Source organism: Grampus griseus, assembly GCF_964374135.1.
Source record: "Grampus griseus genome assembly, chromosome: 16".
Classification (NCBI taxonomy): domain Eukaryota; kingdom Metazoa; phylum Chordata; class Mammalia; order Artiodactyla; family Delphinidae; genus Grampus; species Grampus griseus.
Window position 1 is genome coordinate 28,727,980 of NC_139010.1, and position 17,185 is coordinate 28,745,164.

General features: G+C 47.7%; 1 protein-coding gene across 3 annotated transcripts in view; it reads right to left on the reverse strand.

The window, feature by feature from the left end:
• The window catches only part of DUSP29 (dual specificity phosphatase 29), a gene marked incomplete at its 5' end in the record, with an annotated part of 38,308 nt that extends 22,652 nt beyond the window's left edge, over window positions 1-15,656 (reverse strand). For 2 of the 3 annotated variants that reach the window (XM_082673138.1, XM_082673140.1), the window contains 2 exons: window positions 4,226-4,459; window positions 15,583-15,656. In XM_082673138.1, the coding sequence (XP_082529264.1) occupies window positions 4,226-4,425 (200 nt within the window). Of the gene's footprint in view, window positions 1-4,225; window positions 4,468-15,582 lie in introns of those variants that run through there. The other variant, XM_082673139.1, reaches the window with a different exon arrangement.
• Window positions 15,657-17,185: the final 1,529 nt, after the last annotated feature.

The window sequence follows — 17,185 nt, forward strand, 5'->3', positions numbered from 1 at the left end:
GGTAGGCCAACAAGATGTTGGGGATACCCGTCATCACAGCATAGCTAAGTCTAAGCTGATCACACAGTAGTAAAACTTGGCTTAATCTCAGACCCTCTGGAAGCACATTCTCTACTGCATTCATCCCCAATGTTCCAGATGAATCACCCTGTTTGTTCACACCTCCATGCCTTTTCTCACCCTGTTCCCTCTGCCTAGAATTCTGTTGAAATCCTATCCATCTTCCAAAGCCAAGCTTAGAACTCACCACTCCTATGATGCTTTCTCAGATCCATAATACCAAGCAGTTACTGAGCATTTACTATGTGGCAGCTACTACTCTAGCACTTCACTTGTTTTAATTCATTTAATCTTCACCTGTGAGGTAAGCCTTGTTACTGTTGCCATAGAAGAGGAAGAGAGGTAAAATAACTTGTCCAAAATCACACACTGGTAAATGGCAGAGCCAAGACTCAACCCCATGCTCCTTCCAACCCACTACCTATTTCTCTTTCTATTCCCTGTTACATGTCTACACATCTCTTCTCCTCAACTGGAAAACAGCTTCTTTATCTGACTGACCACATTTTCTTGATCCTGGTTTGAGAATATATCCTGCCACTGCCTGGTGGTGTACCCTTGGGCTGGTCACTTAATTTCTCTGAACCTCAGTTTCCTCTTTGTATCCCCCAAAGCTCCTAGCAAGGTGCCCAGTAAATACTGACTGACTAAATGGATGAACTCCATGAGCCTTGGTTTGCTCATTTGTTAAATGGGAGAGATAATGGTACCTCCTTCATAGAGTTGTTAGGGGGGTTCAATGATGCCTAGCACAGGGCACGGCACATGGTAAGAATCCAATATAATTTGGCTATTGTTACTATTATAAGCTGTAGGGAAGGTAAATGTAGTATGTAATATACAGACAGAAAAAACTTACTTCTCACCATGGGGATTGGGAAAGCTAACTTCATGGCAGAAGTGATTTGAGTGGACTTTGAAGAATGCATAGAATCTGGACACGGAGATGAGGTGAAGGGAAGGGCATTTTAGGCAAAGGGAACAGCACAGAGAAAGACACAGAGACAGTGTAAATCTTTAAATCTTAATCCTCCTTCCCCTATTTATACCATTTGTAGGGTCAGATCTCAGGAAATAATCCTAAATATAAAAATAAGTTTATGAGTAAAGATGTCCACTGCAGCATTATTTATAAAAGTGAGAACGTGAAAGTGACCGATATGTCCAATAGTAGGGAAGGTGGTTAAATAAATGATCTTCTATCCATTTGATATAATACATATATAATTATAGTTACTATTATATTATAATGAAATATATGAGAAGTATATAGGAAGGGAAAAGTTTATGAATGACGCTATGTGGAAAAGAGACAAGATAAAATGAATAATCAATATTGTCACAACTATATAAAAAGAATTTAAAACCAAATGTATCATGTAGAAAGTGTAGGAGGAAATGTACTGCAGTCTTAGTAGGCTTGGCGTGATGGACTTGGGTGATTGTTTTGAGATATTTAAAAGTTTTCTTCCTTACATTAATCACTATTTTATTATTATAGCTAAACTTTTTCAGTGCTTACTCTGTACTAAGCACTGCACTAATATTTGACATATATTATCTCAATCCATACAATCCTATGAGGAAGGTTCTCTTGTTAACCTGTTACAAATAGGGAAGCTAAGAGGTCTATATTTATACAATGAGTTTACATTACTTTTAAAATAGGAAAACAATATAGTTACTACGTTTATGTAATATTTTATTATTAAAAGATAAGAGATTCAGATTTCCCCCCCTTTTTTGCTACTTCAAATAATGATAAACATTGTACATATTTCCTTGTGTATTGGTACTCTTATTTCTGTAAGTCACATTTCTGAAAGCGATATTTGAGGTCAAAGTGTATGCATGCCTTTTTTATTTTGAACTAATTTTAGACTTACAGAAAAGTTGCAAAAATAGTACAGAGATTATTTGGCAATAAAGAATAATAAAACACTGATACACACTACAGCTTGGATGAACCTTGAAAACAGTATGCTAAGTGTAAGAAGCCAGTCACAATTGGCCATTTATTATTATTCCATTTATATGAAATGTCCAGGATAGGTAAATACATAGAAACAGCAGATTGTTGGCTGCCTAAGGCTGGGGGAATATGGGGAATTGAGAGTGATTACTTAACGGGTTCAGGGTTTCCTTTTGAGGTGATGGAAATGCTTTGAAATTAGCTGGTGGTTGTACAGCTCTGTAAATATAATAAAACCACTGAATTGTACACTCTAAAAGGGTGAATTTTATGGAATGCAAGTTATATCTCAATAAAGCTATTGTTTTTTAAAAAGTAAACAATAGAGTCCCTATTTAGGGGAACCCACATTCTCCAATGTTCATAACTGAGAAATGATTGGATAAATTATGGTACAGCTATACTAAGGAATATTGAAAGTACAGAAGAGTATAATTCCTTTTTTCTGCTAAAAATTATTTAAAAGAAATAAAAATATTGGGCTTCCCTGGTGGCGCAGTGGTTGAGAGTCCACCTGCCGATGCAGGGGACACGGGTTCGTGCCCCAGTCCGGGAAGATCCCACATGCCGCGGAGCGGCTGAGCCCGTGAGCCATGGCCGCTGAGCCTGCGCGTCCGGAGCCTGTGCTCCGCAACGGGAGAGGCCACAACAGTGAGAGGCCTGCGTACCACACACACACACACACACACAAAAATCCTTTAAATGTATGCATATATTTCCTTATGTTTGCAATAACATACATAAAGTGAGCTTAATGCTGGTTACTCAGGGCAGAGTTAAGAGAGGACAAAGGGAGATTATGCAGTTTTTTATAACCCTCTATTTAGTTTAATTTAGTGTAAAAGGGCATAAAATTTTTGTAACTTTTTCCATTTGAAAATATTAAGAAAAAAAAAGAAAAGGGGTTCTGCCCCTGATTTCCCATGACTAGACAGTTATCTCTAGGTTTTTAAGCAGCAAGGTGTTTATTAAAAGTCACACATGCAGTGGTCCTGCACCATCTCAGAGAGATGAGCCATGAGCTGGAATCCTGGGGAATGGCGGGAGGAGCAGGAGTGCTGGTCAGGATGAAAGCTTCTGGGTTAGGCCAAACGGCATTTGAATCCCAGCTCTCAGCCATTTACTGAGCTGTGGACCTTGGGCCAGTTACTTAACTGCTCTGTGCCTCAGTTTCCTTGTCTTTAAAATGGGAGTAATTAGATGACCTCTCATTGGGCTGTAGTGAAAATAAAGTGAGGTCATGCATGCAAGATGCTTAGCACAGTGCCTGGCACATAGTATTCAATAAAGAATAAGTACAATTATTATTATTATTTACAGTAGGCAGTTCCTAATTGTTTGAAGAGTGGGGAATGGTGACTATAAAAATCTAGAGGGGACAGTGACCTCAACTTTGCTAGGTCTACCGTGCTTCCTGACACATATGGTGATGTGCTCTTATGCCACCCACCTGAGAACTGACTTTATTCTTGCTGGTCTTATACCCATCTAAAATAAAAGACTACATTTCCCAGCTTCCCTTGCAGCTAAGGGCAGGGGAAGTCTTGGGTGGGACTTCCCTTCAGGAAGATGTCCTTTTCCTCTTCCTTGCCTTCAGCCTTCCGGTGGTCTGGATCCTACAGTTGATGGCAGGGTCCCTGTTAGCAGTGTCAGACCTTGAAGCAACCCTGGAGGAAGAAACCACACCCTGGGGATGGTGGAGGCCGAGCCTGGGAGCCTGAGCCCCTGGTGACCCTGGAGTCACTACGCCAGCCCCAATTCGCCTTCCTCTGCACTTCTTTTATGTGAGAGAGAAACCAATCTCTATCTTGCTTAAGCCCCTTTTTTTTTTTTTTTTTTTTTGGCGGTACGCGGGCCTCTCACCGCTGTGGCCTCTCCCGTTGCGGAGCTCAGGCTCCGGATGCGCAGGCTCAGCGGCCATGGCCCACGGGCCCAGCCTCTCCGCGTCATGTGGGATCTTCCCGGACCGAGCACGAACCCGCGTCCCCTGCATCGGACTCTCAACCACTGCGCCACCAGGGAAGCCCAAGCCCGTTTTCTGAGTTTTCTGTGATAGGAAAATAAACCCAGCCCTAGCTAATAGAGTTCTCTCAGAACCAACCTAAAAAGCAAGAGCTCATGGCAGGAAGGTGGCGAGGGCTGTGCCCTGGGGAGGGCTGGCTACCAAAGGTGAGGCTGGGCCTCGCCACTTACTCATCGCCGATGTAGAGCTTGGGCCAGACCTCGTTGACATGCGTGTACTGGGGACTGCCCTTCCAGAAGAGACGCTCCAGCTCAAAGGCTCCGGGGGTACAGTAATCCTCAGCCTCCCCCTCCTCCTCCACCTTCGGCAGCAGCTTCTTGGCAGACGGGTAAGCATTCTTGAGGCTTGTCTTCGGTTCTCTGGATGTCATTTTGGAGCCAAGGGATTTTCTTTCCTTTCTGCAGCTGGTCATGAAAGAGGGTCAGGATTGCGGTTAGCAGGGACAGAGGTAGGGAATGGGCTTTACAAAAAAGAGGAGGGTATATAAGCTGGCATTTCCCCAGCCTGTTATGCTCCTGCTTCCTCATCCCAGGCCACAGAGGTCAATAGGGAAGGCCATGATAGCAGTTAAACAGCACTTCCCCAAGATTCCATTCTCCTGCAAAGCAAGCATGCTGGGCACCCTCTGAAGTGGGCATTTGCTGCAGACACAAACAGGCTTCAGGTCTAAGAAATCCCTGCAGGCTGCCTGTCCTTTAGATTTTAGATTTAACCCCTTTCTTTTAGATTTAACCCCTTTTTTGGTGCCTGTTCTTTCCTTTATGTGACCGGAGTCTGCTGGCTCAGGCCATTTAGAACCTGAATAAGAAGGCCCAGGAGGTCCCTGCCATTCCAGGCCTGTGGTATTCAGCGTCTGCAGAGAGCTGTCATCCAGTGGAAAGGGCACACCTGGAAATCCAGAGCCTGTGTGGTCTGGGCAGCCACACACATTCCGGGGCTTCGGAAGTCTTGGGGTGGAAGGAAACTTGGCTGTGTGAGGGTTTGTCAACTTGTTAGGAAGTTGAAGTCAACGCTGGCTGCCCTCACACTAGGAGGCTGGCAGTTTTGCTAGCTTACCAGGGGTTTGGAAGAGACATTCCAAGCTAGAAAGCTGTGTCTGCAGATTGGAACGTGTATTTGCAGAGCTTGTCAGGCTCTGCGGGTGGAATATGGGTGAAGAGTTTCTATTGTCCCCGAAGAAATGAATTCATTGAGGAATTGGGCACCATGTGTTCCGTGAGCTGAGTGACCGATACACTCAGGCAGCCTGGGAAGGGAGGTTATACTCGTTCTGCTGGGAGACTGGAGGGAAGGGGGAAAGGGTGGAGTGACTGAGAAATGTGAGTGCAGGTGAGTGATGGGGAGGGAACGTTACTCATTTATGTAACAAATATGTAGCACTTACTGTGTGCTAGGCACTGTTCCAAGTGCTTTGCAATTATTAACTCATTTAATCTTCTTAACAACCCTAAGAAACAGGCACCATGATTATCTCCATTTTGGAGATGAGGAAAACTGTAAATTGAGGATGCTTATAACACATGGTCTAAGTCTTCTGAGAAAAAAAAAAAAATTGCCCAGAGGGTAGGGGTTGGGGTGGAGGATGCAGGGTGGGGAGGGGCAGGCCAGGGACTTGAAGAATGTAATAAAGCCCCAGTAGCTTCAAAGACCATTAGGATCCTATCGAAAAGACCCAGAACACATCTTGAAGAGGCTCCCACTTATCAAAAATGGGACAATTTGAGCATGAATAATAAAAATAACTGCAGTTAGTAGAAACACATCAAACATTTAAATCATAATGATACTGAAAACAATTATTCACTTTTGGAAGATGCTAGAGAGTCAGCTCATTATGAAGACAGGCCAGTGGAAGGAAGGAATCTAGCATTTGTCATTCCTTTTGGATGCAAACTGTACTACTGGATAGATGAGGGAAATTTTCTTTTATAGAAGAACTTCAATAAAGAAGGAAGGAAGCACCATTTTACAATACCCGATGAGCTAATGGATGTAGGCACTGAGCACTGACTGCTGGCAGCATAAGAGACGTCAGACGTTACGGGCCTTCTGATGGAGGAACACACCACCGCTACCACGAAAGGAGCCTCGCCAAAGGAAGACCTGGATCTTTGAACAGAGTCCTCAGAGTCTAGATCTAGCAACCAATTTGCAGGAGATTCAGAAGACAGTTAAATTATACCTCAGGGCCTTATCTTTTGGAAATACGTAGTAAAATGTTCACAGATGAAATGATATAATGTCTGGGATTTGCTTCAAAAATAATACTATTGGAAAATACAATAATATATTGTGTCGGAGAGAGGGGTATAGGTGGAGGTATGATGAGGCAGGATTTGCCAAGGATGATGGCTGCAAGGTCATACTGTTCCTCTTTGTGTTTGAAATTGTCCATTAAATTTTTAAAAAAAGAACAGGAAAATGCTGAAACCACCGCTCTGGGAAATTTGATTCTCCCAAGTTCACAGGAGATGAATTAAAGGATCACTGGCTAGTAGTGTTTGGAGGGAAGCCTGGATCTGTGACTTTCTCCTGCAGAATCCTGAGTTGAGGTGTGGGGGGGCCATGGGCTACAGAGGCCACCCTTCTTTGGAGTCTGCCAAAGCATGATCTAAAGACCACCTCCCACAGAATCATCTGGCACTTGCTAAAAATACAGACTCCTGGGTTGCACCCTAGGCCAGAGTGGGGCCTAGGAGTCTGTATTTTAACAAGCTCCCAAGTGAGTCTGTTGCTCACTAAAGTTTGATAATAATTGCCCAAGAATGTGGTTCAAGAGTCAAGGAGCTGGGTTAACCCTGGTGGTCCAGTGGTAAAGAATCTGCCTTTCAATGCGGGGGACGCGGGTTCGATCCCTGGTCAGGGAACTAAGATCCCACATACCGCGGGGCAACTAAGCCCACACGCCATGACTACCAAGCTCGTGCACCTCAACTAGAGAGCCCGCGTGCCGCAAACTACAGAGCCCACGCGCCCTGGAGCCTGCGAGACACACCTAGAGAGAAGCCCACGCGCCTTAACCAAGAGCCCGCATACCTCAATGAAGATCCTGCGTGCCACAACTAAGACCCAACGCAGCCAAAAAAAAAAAGAAAAAAAAGAGTCAAGGAGCTGTTGAGTCAAGAGAAGGGTAGGAAGGGTGCTCAATATGCTTTCCATCTTCTCATTGACGTGCAGACCCAGGTATTTAGCCCAGAGTAAGGGTGTGGGACTGGGACGAGGGAAGGGCTGGACAGCCTTATTCCAAGGCTCCTTGAAGATGCTCTTTCATGTTGTTTTCAGCCTCGGTGTCTGACACATAAGAGGTGCTCAGAAGGTGAATGAGGGGATGGCCTAGTGAATGAATGGAAGGAGTGACTTGGGGTGAACGAGTAAGACTGGGGGGCCTGTGCTAGGGGCTCAGTTGGAGCTGATGAGGCAGGATGGAGCCTTGGGCTAATTTGGAGGCGGGGGAAGGTGAGCGAGGAACAGAGTACAGGATGGACAGCCCTCTGCAGCAGGGACTTGCTCAGACCCGAACTTCACTCTGGGGCCTGGCGGCTGGCATATCCAGTCACCAAAGGAGGTGTTATTTTAAGGGATGGTCTGAAACTTCTACAGCAGAGCCAGTCCAGACACCTCAGTCTCCTGAGAGTGGCCACGCCCTCCCCGCTGCAGGCCTGAGGCGCCTTGACTTTGAGAAGTCTGGAGTTCTGCCCGTCTGTGGCACCAGCTCTTCTTGTTTCCAAGGGAGTCAAAGCTGGGCACCATTTACCTAAATTTAGAGGTTTGGGCCATTTTGAACCCTGCCTGCCACCAAAGGAGGCTTCAGAAGAAGGGATTTTAGGGAGACACTGGAGTAACTGCATGCTGAACCTTCTGCCCGCCTCCTTGTATTACTGAAGCTGACCTCACCCTTGCGGAGGCTGGTCCTCCTTCATTATACTGTGGAAGGAGCCATCCCCATCCCCATCTCCGTGCTGAAAGCCTCGGCTGGATTTCCAGACAGAAGAGGAAGTGGTGTGGTCTACCCAGAGCGGCTTGGCACGCAGAGGGAGCTCTGGGATCTATTATCCTCCAGCATGCAGATTGGATGGGGTACGAGAACAAAGCACAGAGCCGTCCAGAAACCACAGACCTGTAATCTTTCCAAATCCTGAAGGCGGCTTGTGTGCATCCCTCTCTGCATGGCTCCCAGATCTTTGAATCTCAGAAAGGCCGGGAGTGTCTGTTTCCCAGATCACAGCCAAAATGGAAGGGGAAGACAAATCTGTTCTGTTTGGTTTCCATAGATTCGACCTAGAGATTAACTGCCAAGGTCTTGATGACACATACAATATCAATCACAGGCTAAATGTCATAATGAGAGCTGGGCAGGTTGTCAAGAGAGGCCTCCAGGTTCCTGTTACAGCTTCATATTTAAAGGTTTGGTCCCAGGAAACCACATGCCAACTTGAAGGCTATATGGCCTATATGTGCAGCAGCAGCCTGCCTCTTCCTCAAAGGATAGCAGACTCAGGCTCCTTCCTGGACGGGCCAGGCAGGTAACACAGAGGAGTTAAGTGCATTGGGTGTTAAAGAATAAAACAAACAAGCAAGAACCTAACTATTGGCCTCAGGTAGGAGGCATCAGGGAGTGGTGGGGACTGTGGCAGAGTAGAGAGCAAATGCCCCCACGGAAGGGGGTGGCAGCTTGCCATTCCATGTGGGAATGCAAGCCCAGATGGTCGGATGGTTTTATGAAAAGTCAGAAAGCCAGAGTTTTGTGGGAAATCTGCTGATTTTAAAATTTTAAGTCAGCAGGCAGCTGTAACAGGCTATCCTTGTCGTGTCACATTCCTCAGCTGAGATCACTGCGGTATAAGTGGACAGCTCCCTTACACAAAAGTCTTCCTCACACAAGCCCCTGTATTTCCCTGATTGAGGCTGTTTTCTGGTCTTTGTGCTGGTCATGGAGTTACCTGCTTCCTGGAACACCTCACAAACAATTTGTTCCCAAACTCTGGTCTCAGCGTCCACCTTTGAGGGAACCCAAACTAAGATACTGCTAATTTTAAAGCATTTAAAGACACTGTGATAACAGAGAATGCAGGGCCAAGTGTTACTTGACCCATAAGATCTGGAGTGCCATCTTCCTCTGTGAAACAGTGCCCTTGCCTTTGAGGAGCTATATCCAGGAATAATCAAAATAGGGATCCCTATCCTGACTCCATTTCAGACTTTTCAGTGGTACAGCTCGTGTTTGGTTAAAGGTTTCCCTTGCCCAGTGAGGAAAGACTTTAATCTGAATTCAAAAATATAGTTTTGACACCATGATTTGACTTTATATATTAAAAAAAAACCCTTATAGAATTTAGGATTAACACATACACACTACTATATATAAAATAGATAACCAACAAGGACCTACTGTATAGCACAGGGAACTGTACTCAATGTTTTGTAATAATCTATAAGGGAAAAGAATCTGAAAAAGAAAAAAACAAATATATATATATATATATATATATAGTATATAACTGAATCACTGTGCTGTACCCCTGAAACTAACACAACATTCTAAATCAACTATACTTCAATTAAGAAAAAAACTAACTTGTATATTTTTGTTCTTGTTTTTAACTAGAAAAAAAAAAACCCAGCAAAAGATCAATACTGTGGACAGTGGCAGGACTCAGGGAGATTTTTTTCCTGTCTTCTGTTTTGGAATTCTTTTAATAAATAATCCTATTTTATAATAAATAACCATGTCTATATTTTTTTAACTATGCTGGCCAAATAGAACAGTCTGGGCTGGAAGCTGCTTGTGACTTCTCACTCCATCTTACGTGTTCCCAGGACCTGGCTCTTTCCTGGGGCTCCTCTACCTCTCTGTCCCTCTCTCCCCACATTCACTGGCTTGTGGCTCTTCTCTGCTCTCAGAGCCCCAGCAGTCACTGAGGACTCAGATCTACACGTCTTATCCTCCCTGAGCTTCGCTTTCTTCTTTAATAAAATGGAGCTGTAACAAGAGAGGTAAAGGCGATTTTAAAAACAAACAAACAAAAACCCAACCTGAATTCTTTTGCTTTCTAAGGTGGAAGATGGGAGAAGCCCAGTGGAGAGATGCATCATTCATTTGAGTGGGCAACTTAAACCCCTAAGTGGACCCCTTGAGCCTGCAGAGACTGGCCGGGTAGCCATGCCCAGGAGTGTGAGCCACAGAACAGGCCTCCTGCTCAACAAAAAAAACACAATTTAAGGATCCTTTTCTTGGGGAAAAGGTAAGTCCTAAAGCGTGATTCAGAAAGTGATGGAGTGAACAAAGAGAGCTAAATTGTTCTGTGCAAGAAACCAAGGGGCGTTCCAAGCCTCTAGAACATCCCCAGAAGGGGTGTGAGGGACCCTGCTGTGGAGTGGCGAAGGGAGGGCTTGGGGCCAGAGACAGCCAGGTGAGAAGCATCCAGGGCACACAGCCACGGGACTCCTGAGAAAAGTGACCCTAATGCCTAACTTTGCGGCGCCCCCGGCAGCGTCAGCCCTCTCTTTGTCACCCCAAACCTTCAGTGAAATTGTTAGGACAGACAGCTGTGTTCGTGGTGGGTTTGAGAAATCAAAGGGGAAGAGGCTTGTGCTGGTAGAGAGAAGAGACCAGAAGTTTATGCAGCAGCGTGGACAGTCTGATTCCGTTCTTATAGAAAAATACATGTCACCAAAATATTAACACTGGCTCTATGTTTATTTTAGAATGATGAAAAATTATATGCGATTCTTTTTTTTTAAGGAACCATCTTCTCTATAAATCTCTGTGCTGAACATATATTACTTGAGTATATGGAGGGGGAAAAAGAGCCTGTGAAAGTTGTATTTGAGAACCGTTCTGGATGTAGCAGATGCCCACCCTAAACCTACGGGATGAGGCACGGGAAGGAGGCCTTCAGGACAAGGCCTAACCAGGTGTTCTTTACATCACATGTGGCACTGAGCGCCCTCCCAGTCAGTGTGAGCTCCCCAAAGGCGGGCCTGTGTCCTCCTTGAGCCCTCTGGTGGCAGAACCAGGCCTAGGTCGTGTCACAAAGTCGTTCTAATCCCTCAGTGCTTCCCGGGAAACCAGAAGGAAGTCAAGTTTTATGGCTCCTGAAATGTATACCATTTCTTTAAGAAAAAGAAAAACAAACAGGTGCAGGGCCTTAGAAGAGGCTGGTGCAAGGGGTTCTGAAGCTTTGGGGTAAATCTACCTCTGAAAGAAGATTCCTTCCCCTTTGACTGGAGGCAGACCTCAGATGAAGAGGGCAGCATCCCTCCCCATCCCTTGGGGCTCTTTGACTTTCCTGACCTTGGTCTTGGTTTAGGCTAAGTCAGCCAGCATCAGGGGTGCTCTGGTGGGTCATGAGTGGGCATGGGAAGTGGCCTTGTTTTGTTCGTTTGTTTGACCGTGCCACGTGTGCAGCCTGTGGGATCTTAGTTCCCCAACCAGGGATTGAACCCGAGTTGTCCGCAGTGAAAGCTCAGAGTCCTAACCACTGGACCCAGGAAATTCCCTTGTTGTTTTTTACTTCACCTCAGATGTTCGGCCTGGCCCTGCCTGCCCCCACATGCCTTCACATCCCTCTGTTCAGCACCAGGGATGGGCTGGGCCAGAAAGGTCTCTGCCTTCTTCAAGTTTTTGGTCTAGTAGAGCAGTTATAATCTAATCTTTTAAAAATGTGTCCTCTTCCTTTGAAGGTATTCTGTATCTGTGGATATCACATATTTACGTTCCTTAATGCGTTGGGCTCATGGGGGAAAGTTAGTGTGTGTTGCATGCATACCACATTTTTTCCATGACACCACCCAAGTTGGGTTTGGAATGTGCCTTGAAAGAAGAGGGAGGGTACAAATGTTATTGTGGTTGGGAAAATTACTCTATTAGGAGAGTAATACCTACTGCCAGGGTACGTGGAGGGGCAGAATTTGGCAGCAGTATACATATATACATATACATATTTTTAATTTACTGCAAGTCATGCTTGTCCTTACTCATCTTAAATCTACAAAAACGATCCCAACTAGGAAATAAAAGTTGTGGGGTTTTTAAAAAGTTAAAACCTGGCCGTAAAAACCCTAGGAATTTTTTGTTGCTATAGTTTAATTCCTAATGTATCAGACACAATCCAAGTTTAACAGATACTTTTTTCTTTTGGATTCTGGCAAGTATGTTAATAGGAGGCAATTATGTGAATTAATAGAAAACCCTTTTATTTAAAAAACAGAAATGACTTCATTTAAAGAGGTAATTTAATATTTCTTCTAAGATGGTGTTGATGTCATTAACTTGTTTGATTAACTCTTCAGATGGTTTCGAAATGCTTCGGGGTGGTAATTTATGAACTCCTAATTGATTTTTCCAATCTCAGTCTGGCAGAGTTGGGCCTCTTGGAAACTGTGAGGGGGCTGAATGCTCACATGTGGCTTCCTTCTTAGACAAGGCGGCCGACCGGGATGGACTTGATCTCTGTGGTCGGCCCAGTGGGGCTGAGGAAGCTCTGGGTCAGGAGACAAGAGGCCATGATGTCTGACCAGGCCAGCTGTGGTGGAAACACTGCAGGCAATTACACAGCTCATGAATTCAGGAACAGATGGCCTTTTAGCCCCGCTCTTTTGAGAATCACTGCCCACTCTGTGTCACCTCAGAACATTAGGCTTCCTTGTGTGGGAGAAAGATGGGGGGGTAGACTGGCGGGGTGCAGCCCTCACCATGGTCTCACCACCTCTCACTTCCTGTCCCCACCACTGTTACTCACTAGGCCGGTGTCTCAGTGCTGCACGGGGCAGGCTCTGGACCTTGGGAAGGCTGTAGGCCATGCTCCCACCTCTTAAAGATGCCACAAAAGCTCACTGAGAAACCCAGGCCCTGGCAGGACCCAGCGAAATGACCAGTATACTCGGTGACTCTTAACGTGTGCCTGGTGATTATCTACTCTCAAAACCTCCTCGATAGGGAATAGCTGCCCCCACTTTAGAGATGAGAAAAATGAGGGTCAGAGAGTTTAGTCACATGATACCAAGCTAGTAAGTGGTATGACTGGGCCTCAACCCAGGCAGCCAAGCATCCGCACCCAGGCCACTAGATAGGTCACTGTATCTTAGTCACAAGGTATACGTTCCTGAGGGCGGGCCTGGGCCTAGACCTCCCTCCCCACGTGAACCCCAGAGCAGTGGGAAGTTGTGGAAGAGCCCTCACCGGCCTTGGGGGCTCACGTACCCAGGCTTCAGCTTCCTCATCTGCAGAATGGGGATAACATCGGCGCCTCCCTGCTTGTTGGTTAAAGGGGATAACATGAGTCCTTAACACATGGACGTGGACTCGGAGAGCATGTCATGTAGGGGGACAGGAGCGGCGGGGGCGGGTGGGGAATTCCCAGCTGTGTTGGGAGCTAAGTGCTGAGCTTAGCACTTAGCTAAGGGAGAGTAAGGGAGCGGGGTAAAGCAGTTTGGCAGGGACCAAGGGTTTTTGTACTTGTGGCAAATGGGTCAGGGCGCTAATGAGTCTGAGCATCCTCCTCTGAGTGATGGGGCGCCTTTGCTCATGGGTGAAGTACAGGTAAGGCTTTTGGGAGGGGGAGTAAGGTCTCTCTCCAGCCTGTTGATACCTGGTGGCCATGCCAGGCTGTGATGAGACTTGATCCCCTGTTTACTGCGCAAGTGGTAGGCCCAGAACCATCAAGGCTCACCTGAAGCGAAAAGTCAAGCACCACGTGCGTGCCCTGGAGTCAGGCTGAAGAGGACTAACGCAGCTACCCCCCGCGCGGCCCCAGCCCGGCTTCCCCGGCACCGGGACCTGGAGAGGCCGCCCCCAGGCCCAGGTGGGAGTTCAGGCAGCGGGGGGAAGCGAGAGAGAGAGGCGTGCCCCCGCCCCCAGCTCACCCCACGGGAGGGACACCCAAGCTCAGTGGCTCTGCCGTCAGGCCCTGAGGCGCACTGGCCTCACTGCGGTCTGGGCTGTGTGATGTCGGGCAAAGCACTCCACGGCCTTGTGTCTCAGTTTCCTCATCTGAAGCGACGTCGACAAGGTACACCCCGCCCAGGGCTGCCGCAGTTCTGAGGAGTAAGTACATGAGCTGCTACTCAGAAGGGAAGCTCTCGGAACCGTGCCTGGCACACGGTCAGCCAGGGCCCCTTAACGATTCACGGGGTTGCACGGCGTCGGGGGAAGGCCAACCCTGGCTCCGTGGAGGTCAGGCTGCCCCCTCCCCAAGTGGACCCAGCTGGGCATCACCAGGGTTGCAGGGAACACTAACAGCCAAGCCCCCGGCCTCAGGGCCCCTCTCTGGTCCTTGTACCCCTCGAGTTTGTCAACAGCCACAGGAACTCCACCCTCCGTCAGGACTCAGTTCCCTCCAACCCAGTGCCACCCCAGGACCGAAAGGTCCACCGTGAGGGCTTCAGCTTATCAGATGGTAGAGGACCAATGTCCCCCCCTCACCCTCAGCCCAGATCTGCTTTTGCCCCCGAAGAGCCTCCGACCTCCCGTCACTCCTCAGACCCTCTCCCACGTCCCACTGCCCCCCCGCCCCGACAATACCCAAGGCTCTTCCCTTGTACGGGACTCAGTCAGAAGCCCTTCAGGTGTTATTTGCAAATGTCATTTGGTGGGAACAATCTGCTTGTGCCATGAAGAGAACAAGGAAGGGCAACAGAACAAACACTGAGTACCAGAGCCCCTCAGATGCTGGGATCGGAAGCGAGGAGACCCCGCCCCACATACACCCCATGCCCTGTCCCATCTTACTCAGCAGTTTTTCCCTTTGGAATGTTTTCAGCTTTTCTGAACAGTCAGAGCCCCCCACTCCTTGGGTTCCAGGCCCGTGAGGGGCCACTGGGGCCTCAGGACAAGGGCCCAGGATCTAATGGGAGAGCCCTGGTCTGAGACACAAGACATCTTCCCACCATCCTGCTTACACGCGCTGCTGTCTTGGTCCAGAGGCCAAGTCCCTCAGTGACCCAGTCTCCCCGTCTCTACCAGAGCAGTCATCCCCAACCCCATCCTCCCACCAGGACTGGGAAAAGCTTCAAAAATAGTCACTCTGTCCAAAGGATGCTCAGCGTTACCCAGGACACAGGAAGAGTTCTCATCCCCGGGGTTTGGAGTACTTAGTTGTAATTTGTGCTGCCCTATGCTTGATGTGAGTCACTACGGGTGTCTCCATTCCGCCCCCACCTCCCGCTGAGATTTTTTTCCCCTCTACTGGCTAAATGGATAAATGGAGAACCTTGCTGGAATATGATATGCGATACAATGCATCCAGGGCCTCAGAAGGGCCCAATGAGCTTTAACCTGCCCTATTATCCTTTAGAAATGGTCATTGAACTGGAAGCCTAGATTTAGAGGAAGGGAAGTGGAGAAAATTTCTTGGAGTCTCTAGGGAAAGACGGGGCAAGAAGAAGCCTGTCAAACAGAAAAGATGTCAGCTGTTCTCTGCCGCTCCAGAAACAGGGTGGAAAGGGGTCTTCTAATCCCCACACCCAGGCCCCCAAAGAACATTTGATTGGACCCAACAGGTGCCGGCCTCCCACCGAAGGGGCTCACCTTTGCGCACCAGGTCCTGGCCAGGTCGGTAGGTGCTGGTCCGTGGGGCGTGTGGCAGCAGCGCACCCAGCCACCCCGACTGGCATCCAAGAGCCTATTTTTAGGGTCAGATCTGCTGACGCTGACCTTGTGTGCTGCCCAGTCCGAGAAGAGACCCGTGGCATCTGCTCGCAAAATGATTTGCCAGTGTGACCTGAAACCCTTGACTTCGGGAGTTCTGTACCTGGAGCCCACACGCTTGTCCCTGGCCCGGCTACAGAGGCAGGACATGCAGGCACCAGGGCGGGGACAGGCAGGGGGAATTTCCCAGCTTTGCTTTCTTGGGATGGACGAGGCCAGGTGGCTGCTCAGCCCTGCCCAGGGCTCTGTCCTGGAACAGCTGGAACGGGGGAGGTTTGCCCACTGGCACAGAGCCTGTGGGAGGGTCGGGGGGCACCCAGCCTGGAGAACTCTTCACTCCAGTCTTTTCTGGGAGTTTGTGGAGCCGTCTCTGGAGAGTGGTTGGAATGAATGCCACATCGTGCAGGACGATCAGTGAAACACCTCCGCCTTCCAGAGAAACTCTGGAAGCTTGGGTTCATTTGCATTGTGTCACTTCCTGTGGGACCTCCAGCAAGTGTCCAATCTGTCTGGACTTCAGTGGGGAAAATAATCATAATGTTGCCCTCTTATGTTGTTATGAGGGTTAAATGAGATAAAGTTTGGAAAGTACTTAGCACAACGCCTGGCACATGCTAAACATTTAAAAAATGCTGGATGGTATTAGGGTGCCAAAAATATTCCCAATTCAACAGACATTCCCAGGTCTCTCTTCTTGGCGGTTCCTTCTCTCAACCTCCTTCCTCTTTGGCTCTAGCCTTCTTTGCTCCAGGATCCCCACCACCACCCCTACCACTGTGGTCCTCCGTTTTAGGGCTGAAGGGGGGTGGTCCTGTCCAGGCCTCTCTATTTTTCTAGTAAAATCTTTCCAGCGCTTCCTATAGGTCCTGTTAATGAATGACGTGGTTTTCCATCCTTCCCCATCCTTTCACTCTCTTTGGGCATCCTTCAATGTGTGAAGGATTAGGGGGAGTGGGAAGGGGGTCCCCAGTCTCTCCACATCCTTCACTTAATAGGGTCTTTTTATGTTGGAGTCATTATATTGGCCTCTGCAACTTTGTATTCAGCAAACCAAAGATCTTCCTCACAAGTTGCATGTTTAGCTTCTGGCGGTTTTATTTAGGGTGATTATTTCTTCTGGTATTTTTCATTGCGAAACTTCTGAAAAGACTCTGCTTCTGTTGATTTCTTGGTGCAGAGAATATTCACAAGGCAGAGTTCTCAGGATCTAAGTGTACAAGGAGGTCAAAATGTCAGGGTCCAAATGTCCTTGCTGTCAAGTGCTGGAGTGAGAGCAGCAGGGTCAAAGGCCCTTCTGCAATTACCCCAAGAACGAGAGGAGCCAGAGATGCTGGATCTGACAAAGACTGAAGAAAGATTTCCATCTAGCTGGGAGCCTGGGGGGCCGGTCCCAGCCCTAGCCCCAACCCCAGCCCAAGGTAAGGGCTAAGGAGGCAAGAGGAGCTGCTGAAGATATAAGTTGAGAGGGGGCAAAAAATCAAAT